At 42.7% G+C, this 8990-nt stretch overlaps 1 protein-coding gene across 1 annotated transcript; it reads left to right on the top strand.

Annotated features, from left to right (window-relative positions):
• The first annotated feature begins 4996 nt into the window (after window positions 1-4996).
• LOC122835518 (galactose-specific lectin nattectin-like) lies at window positions 4997-7610 on the top strand. Its single transcript, XM_044124685.1, has 7 exons — window positions 4997-5257; window positions 5357-5422; window positions 5595-5613; window positions 6065-6159; window positions 6361-6495; window positions 7012-7123; window positions 7391-7610. Exons 2-7 carry the CDS (start codon window positions 5357-5359, stop codon window positions 7456-7458), a joined length of 495 nt encoding a protein of 164 aa, XP_043980620.1. The 5' UTR covers window positions 4997-5257; the 3' UTR covers window positions 7459-7610.
• The last annotated feature ends 1380 nt before the right edge of the window (window positions 7611-8990 follow it).

The raw sequence follows: 8990 nt of genomic DNA, 5'->3' as shown, positions 1-8990 counted from the left end.
ACTTTCTACCACGGTAATCTCATCGCTCAGACCAAAATCCAACATTAGAGCCCTCATTGATGCCAGCACATAACACCAGTTTTAAAGTCTCTCCACTGGCTCCCTGTAGCTCAAAGAATAGACTTTAAAATACTGTTGTTAGTTTATAAATCACTGAATGGTTTAGCACCACAATACATTAAAGATCTGCTGCTGTTGTATCAACCTTCCAGAACTCTCAGGTTCTATTTCTGGTTCTGCTCTGCATCCCCAGAACCAGAACTAAATGAGGAGAAGCAGCATTTAGCATCTATGCACCACAAATCTGGAACAAACTTCCAGAAAACTGTAAAACAGCCGAAACACTGACTTCTTTTAAATCTGGACTAAAACCAACATGTTTAGGATTGTATTTGTAATGTAATCAATTACAAATTTATTGACGGAATCTGACTTGATGTCGTGTTTTTGTGTTTGATTTCATGTAAAGCACTTTGAAATGCCTTGCTGCTGAAATGTGCTATACTAATAAAATTTGATTGATTGATTGATTGATTGATTGATTGATTGATTGATTGATTGATTGATTGATTGATTGATTGATTGATTGATTGATTGACTGTATGTAGAAGCATTTAGGAGTTATAGTCATCTGAAGTTTGTATATCAGATTTTGTCCAAGTGTGTCCATTTGGAATCTCCAAATGGACACACTTGGACAACAGCTGTACATCCTCAAAAATAAAACATGTCCAAAGTTTTATTTTATTTTAGTCTTTTTTTGCTATCTTGATCTGTCTTGAGATCCACAAGCAGAATGCTTCATTCTATAGATTTATTGTATTTTCCAGTCCATACATTCAACACTCAATGTACATTTACACTGAATAAAAATAAAAAATCTGGGTGAAGCAAAATTTTTAAGTTTCTTTTGTCTTACAGACGTAATGGCTACAAACTACTTACAGTTAAAGTATTTTTGACTGCAAACAGAAAATGTAGCTTGTCATCTTCATAAAGAGTCCAAGCTTTTGCATGTACTCCAAATTATTCAAGAATGGCAGGTGATTTAATTTGGGTTTACCTTTTCTGGTGTTTTTGGTGATTTTGGTACTGCCAGTAAAGGGGTAAAAGTTTAGTCTAAGGTTGTTTTTTGCACTGTAGTAATCACAGGAATCAGAATACGCTTGTCACAATAATGGAAGAAGAACTTCAGAAACTTAAAAAACTGGAGGCATGCTTAAGAGCTGACAATGAGCAGTTGCGACAAGGATAGGCTAGCTCAAGTGCTCAGCCGTCCATTTCTTCAACATTGCCTAATGCCCCTACTACACATTTATTTTAGAAAGGAGGACCCTTCTAACATATTTGAGATCTTACAGGAACTGTATGGTTTTTCTGAGTTATATGTTGCTCTTCCAGAGGTCTTCTTTTCCAGAAAACAACAGGGAGAGAGTCTTCAGGAGTTCTCTTTGCATTAATGGGTTTTATGGAGAGAGTGAAGCAGTGTGCACCTGCTGGTATGTTAAATTCTCAGACTGTTAAGAGACCAGTTTATTGAGCAAGTGTTGGACAGTTCCCTGCATCTTGAGTTGAAGCAGTTGGTGTGCACTCAGCTGGATAGCACTCTGGTTGATGGTAGGGCTACAGCAATCCAGTGGGAGCGTGAAGGGGTGTGCCTCGTGGTGTGAGGAGCCAAAGAAAGTCGGTTCCATCAGTATATGGTGTCCAGTATGGGGTTCATGATGGTCCTCAGGTAGGTGAAATGAGACTAAAATGAGTTAGATAAGAGAAATGCCAAATCATCAGCAAGAGCAGCTCCAACAACTCAGTGAGAGTATTTCTCAATTTGAAGAATTACTGCCATCCTTACCATCCACCCATCACTGGTCCAGTAATCTGTAGGCAGTGTACTCAGCCTGGTCATTTTGTAGAAGAGTGTGACGGGGTGCGTCACAATTGTGTCCTGTCCCCTCCACTTGGGACAGGACCCTGCTGAGGGTGTAGAGCTGGTCCAGTGTTCCTCGACCAGGACGAAAACCACACTGCTCTTCCTGAATCTGAGGTTCAACAATCCGACGGACCCTCCTCTCCAGAACCCCTGAATAGACCTTGCCAGGGAGGCTTAAGAGTGTGACCTCCCTATAATTGGAGCACACCCTCCGGTCCCCCTTTTTGAACAGGGGGACCACCACCCCAGTCTGCCAATCCAGGGGAACTGCCCCCGATGTCCATGTGATATTGCAGAGTCGCGTTAGCCAACACAACCCTACAACATCCAGAGCCTTGAGTAACTCCGGGTGGATCTCATCCACCCCCGGGGCCCTGCCACCGAGGAGCTTTTTGACCACCTCGGCGACCTCGACCCCAGAGATTGGAGAGCCCAACCCAGAGTCCCCAGGCTCAGCTTCCACAATGGAAGGCATGTCGGTGGGATTGAGGAGGTCTTCGAAGTATTCTGCCCACCGGCCCACAACATCTTGAGTTGAGGTCAGCAGCACACCATCCCCACTGTAGACAGTGTTGGTGCTGCACTGCTTCCCCCTCCTGAGACGCCGGATGGTGGACCAGAATCGCCTCGAAGCCGTACGGAAGTCTTTCTCCATGGCCTCTCCAAATTCCTCCCACGCCCGAGTTTTTGCCTCAGCAACAACCCGAGCTGCATGCCGCTTCGCCCGCCGGTACCCATCAGCTGCTTCCAGAGTCCCACAGGCCAAAAAGGCCCGATAGGACTCCTTCTTCAGCCTGACGGCTTCCCTCACCAAAGGTGTCCACCAAAGGGTTCAAGGGTTGCCGCCGCGACAGGCACCGACAACCTTGCGGCCACAGCTCAGATGAGCCGCCTCGTCAATGGAGGCAGGAACACGGTCCACTCAGACTCCATGTCCCCCACCTCCCCCGGGACGTGTTCGAAGTTCTGCCGGTGGTGGGAGTTAAAGCTCCGTCTCACAGGGAATTCTGCCAGACGTTCCCAGCAGACCCTCACAACACGTTTGGGCTGCCAGGTCTGACTGGCATCCTCCCCCATCAGCGGAGCCAACTCACCACCAGGTAGTGGTCAGTGGACAGCTCCGCACCTCTCTTCACCCGAGTGTCCAAGACATACGGCCGCAGACCCGATGACAAAGTCGATCATCAAACTGCAGCCTAGGGTGTCCTGGTGCCAAGTGCACATATGGACACCCTTATGCTTGAACATGGTGTTCGTTATGGACAATCCATGACGAGCACAGAAGTCCAACAACAGAACACCACTCCAGTTCAGATTGGGGGGGCCGTTCCTCCCAACCACGCCCCTCCAGGCCTCACTGTCATTGCCCACGTGAGTGTTGAAGTCCCCCAGCAGAACAAGGGAGTCCCCAGGTGGAGCACTCTCCAGTACCTCCTCTAGGGACTCCAAAAAGGGTGGGTAACCTGAACTGTCATTCAGCCCGTAAGCACAAACGACAGTCAGGACCCGTCCCCCCACCCGTAGGCGGAGGGAGGCTACCCTCTCGTTCACCGGTGTAAACCCCAACGTACAGGCGCCAAGATGGGGAGCAACAAGTATGCCCACTCCTGCCCGACGCCTCTCACCTTGGGCAACTCCAGAGTGGAAGTATGTCCAGCCCCTCTCAAGGAGACTGGTTCCAGAACCAGAGCCATGCGTTGAGGTGAGACCGACTATTTCTACCCAGAACCTCTCAGCCTCACACACACTAGCTCCGGCTCCTTCGGCCGCCACCCAACACACATTGCACCCGACCCCATTGACCCCTCTCACAGGTGGTGGGCCCATGGGAGGGGGGACCCTTGTTTCCTCTTCGGGCTGTGCCCGGCCGGGCTCCATGGGTAAAAGCCCGGCCACCAGACGCCCGCCGTCGTGCCCCCTCTCCAGCCCTGGCTCCAGAGTGGGGCCCCGGTGACCCGCGTCTGGGCGAGGGAACACATAGTCCAAAGTTAGTATCCATCATCAGGGTCTTCGGGCTGCACTTTGTCTGACCCCTCACCTGGGACCTGTCTGCCTTGGGTGACCCTACCAGGGGCATGAAGCCCCAGACAGCAGAGCTCCCAGGATCATTGGAGCCTCAAACCCCTCCACCACGATAAGGTGGCAGCCCAAGGAGAGGAATAAAATAAAATTATGAAATGTATAATTTAAAAGGAGAAACATATGCAGCACTTAACCTGCAGAACATAATACAAAAGTCAATTTCAGCTGAATTTGGATTCAGATCGATCGAGTAGAAACTGGAAAGAACCGGATGAAACAACAACGAAGTGATAACCAATATCTTATTCTCTGATGTAAAATCAAAATGGTCCCAAATTACAAAACCTTTTGTTTGTCTTGAGCCTCTGTAGTTGATGCTGTACCGTAAAAGATCATGAATTATTTTAGCAAAGGCATCCTGGTGACAGATTCGCTTCCTTGTCATTCTTTATGTGATCCTTTTCATGGATGACATAAAGCTGCATGTCAAGAATGAACTAGAAATAACTCACTGATCCTAACCCTGATATACAGCAAACTCACTGGAACATCATTCAGACTGCAGAAGCTTTCTAATAGTTTCCAAAGAAGGCAAGGTGAATGCAGCTAAACAAGAGGAATCATCTCTAGACCTCTGTGACAGGATTGTCTTGTTCTGGAGAAGGATCCAGAAGCTGCCCTGTTTTTAACACAGATGGACTGAAGCTGGTTTGTGAGTCTTCAGGATGGCCGAATGCTCTTGTCCTCTGCCACGGAGTCCTTCTGGCATGACAGATCCCACTTCTGACACCAAGAATGTGGTGCAAATTCCTAATCAAACAGGTAGAGAAACTACTCAAGAATTGATAAAGTTTCAACTTTATCTCTCAAGTGTTTTATTTGAAGGCAGTCAAAAGACTCTGAATCCAACAGAGTCAGGAAAAGCAGAGCAACATCTCACAGATACGTCCTTTTTTAATACACTTCTGTTATCAGAGAGTACATTCCATACAAGAACACTGTTCTGGACAGAGAAGCAGAAGTGGCAACATCAGCCGCTTTGGTCCGGTTCTAATCAGTTCTTATGGTACGTAACTCTTCACGCTACCAGGAAAACGTCCTTGGCCGAATCCTGGAAGATTCTGCAACAACTTGAACACTTTTTTAAAAAAGTGACAAAAACGAGAACAGACAGTGACTTACTCAAAGATTTCCACTTCAGACAAACAAACTGAAGGTATATAAAGTCTGTGTTTCCATCTCTGAGACATCCTGTGAGCAGAAACTGCTGCTGGAACAGACTCTTCAACTAATCATCAAAACAAGGTAACATTTAAAGTCCTACTGCTCATCATGATGCTTTATGTCTTGATTGAGTTGATTTGTGATACTAATTATTAACTTTCCTAACGATTCTTTCTACAGATGGCTGCAGGTCTTGTCTTCACTCTGCTTCTTGGTCTGAGCTTTGGACTCTGGGATGGAGCTGATGTAAGTATGGAGAAGGACTTAAAACAATGACTGGTATATCGCTGTTGTGAGCTTTGGCTGACTGACGTAGATCAGATGGAGCAATCTGAGCCATCATTTGGTCGAAGTTCAGTGAGGAAACTTTGTTTTGTTGGGAATTTTGTCCTAAAACTTTGGGTTTTTCCATCCACAGGCCGAATGTCACCTGAGAGGTTCGTGCTTCTTTATATTGTTGGAGTTTCTAACACCTTAAAGACAACAATTACATTGTGAGAAGTTCTTTAAAAAATAGGAAACTTTTGCTTTATTGGGTCATCCTTTCAGTCAAAGTACTGGACTTCATTTCTGTATAAAGTCAGTTAATAAATTGTTCAGTCAGTATATATTGTATAGAAACTTTCCATCCCACAAGACGTCTAGGTCACAGTAGTTTTTACAAAAGGTAGCTAGAAATGCTAAGCAGGCAAATTATTTTCTGAATAAAATAACTGAATCAGAACCAAAGAATGTCATTTCAGAGGTTTTTCATGTAAATATATTTTGTAATAAGTTTATATTTTTTTTCCATAATGTTTGATGCTGCTGACCTAATGGACTGTGTTCGGTGTTAAAATGATGCTGATAATCAGATTTATGTATTTTCCTTCGCTTCATATTTCCCAGTTCCCACACGCATTGACTGCCCTGCAGGGTGGAGTTTTGACGGAGATCGCTGTTTCATTGTTTTTAATATTCCAAAGTCCTGGATTGCAGCAGAGGTACAGCAGATGTGATGGTCACTGCAGATTTCAAAGAAATGTAAATTTATTGATATAAGACAATAAATTTCACCAACAACAAGGTTACAGAAATTGATTTCCATTAAACAAATAGAATCATAATTTCTAAAGGTTGATATTCAGGTTCACCAACTGTCTCACTGCACAGAGGAAAGTTTAAACCACTGTTGTCTTTTTCAGAAATCTTGCCTCCTATTGGGTGCACATCTGGCCTCATTCCGAACTACAGAGGAGTACTTAATAATCACACACCTTATCCGCAAAAAATTTAAATATGACGTATCAACTTGGGTTGGCGCTTTTGATGCAGTAAAGGTGAGATTTTAAAAACACAAATAACTGTTTGGTTGATGACTTTTTATGTCAAGATGCATTTCTCATGGCACTTTTAAAAAAAAATTACGTTTGTTGTGAATTGTCTTTATATAAATAAAGTGAACTGAATTGAACAGGTGTTCCTAATAAAGTGGTCAGTTCAGTCAAATACATTCCAGTTGATCCTGGTTTTAACACGATGCAGTTAATTGCAGATTAGAATATGAATTGGTCAACAGTTTTCTCAGGAAACCCAGTTTGTTGTATTGAATCACTGACCATGCTAAACTCCCTCATGCTGAGGAAGCATGTGGCAACAGTGGAGAGGAAAGAGAGGAGACCTCCTACAGAACCAGAACCTGCTTCTGTTTTTCCAGCGACTGCTCCGACCAGCTGAGGGTTTTAAATATAAACCATCCAAACACAGTTCATGTTTTCTATAATGACTGACAGAAGTCTAGGTTGGTTCTGTGTGATTTGTTTGGATAGGAACTTAAAACTAAGATGTTCTTTCAGGAAGGCAGGTGGATGTGGAGTGACGGTACGGGATTATGTACTAGGGTATGGAGCCTTAATCAGCCAAAGAATGATGGTGGAAACGAACACTGCATGGTCGTCAACTTAGATGGTATTTATTACTTAAAATACACAACTTGTAATTTAATAATTTCATTTAAATGTATGTTTTTATAATATCTTTGTATCTGGTGTCTTAGTAAGTAGGAGTTTGTCCTGTAATCGGTGGGTTCCTGGTTCGAACCCCCACTACATTCATGTCTGTTGTGTCCTTGGACAAGACACTTCATCTGCCCTGCATGCTTTCTGCAACTGATCAGATCATGTCCAAGTCTTTGTCAAAGGTTTGCAGTCAGGATTTGTCTCTTTCTATTTACAGGAAAAGAGCATGTGAGTGATGTTGAGTGTCATCAGAAGCTGCCCTACGTCTGTGCCAAACCCCTGTAACCTTCTTCTGCCTTTTAATCTGAAATGCCCATATGGCTTTCCTGCTGGTGATGTCACTTCCACCTGAATGTCAAGCCTCGATGACATCACTGTTGGAAGAACCTGATTTCACTTTATTTGATCACTTAAATAAATGCTCTTTTTCTCTGAAATCTGATTGATTTAATTATAAGATTTAATGTAAACAATAAAAATGTTTGTCATCATAAACCTCTGAAACACCAGAGCATCTTTAGTTAAAAATCTGTTGGCCCCAACCAGATTACTGCAGATGGGTCGTTATTGGGTCTATCAAGCTTATTCACTCAACACATTTCGTCACCAATGTACAAAACCTTTGTCTTGTAACAATTCATCACCATGAGTGAAAACTAGCAGGAAAAATGAAAACCTTATAAAAACCTGCCTCTTTCTCTATATTTACAAAATATATATTTTTCTTTTCATTGCTGTATATAAAATTAAGATACAACTTACAAACATATACAACTCTCCTCATTGTTAACTCAAAAGTGTATAAGACTTAATAATATTTTTCTTCTAAAGTATTTTGAACTGGTTTAAATTAGGACATTTTATCAAATCCTCTTTCAAACTGTTCCATAATTTGACTCTATGCACAGAAATGCTCATTTTTTAAGTAGTCCGCACAATTTTACTTTTGAAATCATACTTCCTTTGAGTTTTTCTGTCACTTGAGCTTAAGACAAAAAACTTTTTATGTGTTGCCCTAAACCCAAGAGAGGAAATCCCATTTCATTATTTGGGGTCTGGGAGATAAACAGGGAAATTTCTTCACAGTGTGAGGGGTCGGCGATGTCACAGTGAAATATAACGTAAAATGTGGTTTCAAATTTTTTTTATTGTGTTTAATTGCTACTCCTAAGCAAAAGTTATTAGAAGTAGCAATAAATAACAAAAGTGTTTTTCTCAGAAAACAATCTGTTGAGACCCATTGAAGTCAAATTAAGATTCAAATGTTTAGCTAAGAGTTTGGTTCAGTGTCACCATCTTGTCGCTGCTACACCCAGTGGTATTTCTGCCCATGCCTGTACCTCAATACAACAAGTCGGATATGGAGCAACAAATGAATAATATAAAATCTCAAGTGTTGAGAAATCTAAAATATATTGTACTTAGTTTAAAAGTCCAATAACTTTGCATAGTCTTTGTTTTATAAATTTTTATGAGATTTCCAGTTAAGTTCATGATAAAAAAATTTATTGTATTTTAGCCACTTAGTAAGTTCAGACAGCTCTCTAGTCATATATTCCATAAGAATTTTAAACCATTTCCGGAACAAAATAAGCTTATATTGTCAGCAAATATAAGATGCTCTTCAACTGGCCCCTCTCGATGTGAAGGAGCAGCAGCTCTACTCTGAGTCTCTCCTGGATGACTGAGCTTCTCTCTCTAAGGGAGAGCCCAGACACCCTACGGAGAAAACCCATTTCAGCCGCTTGTATCCGTGATCTTGTTCTTTCGGTCATGACCCAAAGCTCATGACCATAGATGAGGGTGGGAACGTAGAT

This window comes from Gambusia affinis, linkage group LG01, assembly GCF_019740435.1.
Source record: "Gambusia affinis linkage group LG01, SWU_Gaff_1.0, whole genome shotgun sequence".
NCBI classification, from domain to species: domain Eukaryota; kingdom Metazoa; phylum Chordata; class Actinopteri; order Cyprinodontiformes; family Poeciliidae; genus Gambusia; species Gambusia affinis.
Note: the sequence above shows the minus strand (reverse complement) of the source record. Positions and strands in the feature narration are given on the sequence as shown.

Coding starts and splice junctions, on each gene's coding strand:
- LOC122835518 (XM_044124685.1), top strand. CDS start 5,357: ATGGCTGCAGGTCTTGTCTTCACTCTGCTTCTTGGTCTGAGCTTTGGA. Junction 6,496..7,011: donor GCGCTTTTGATGCAGTAAAG/GTGAGATTTTAA, acceptor ATGTTCTTTCAG/GAAGGCAGGTGGATGTGGAG. Junction 7,124..7,390: donor CATGGTCGTCAACTTAGATG/GTATTTATTACT, acceptor TTCTATTTACAG/GAAAAGAGCATGTGAGTGAT.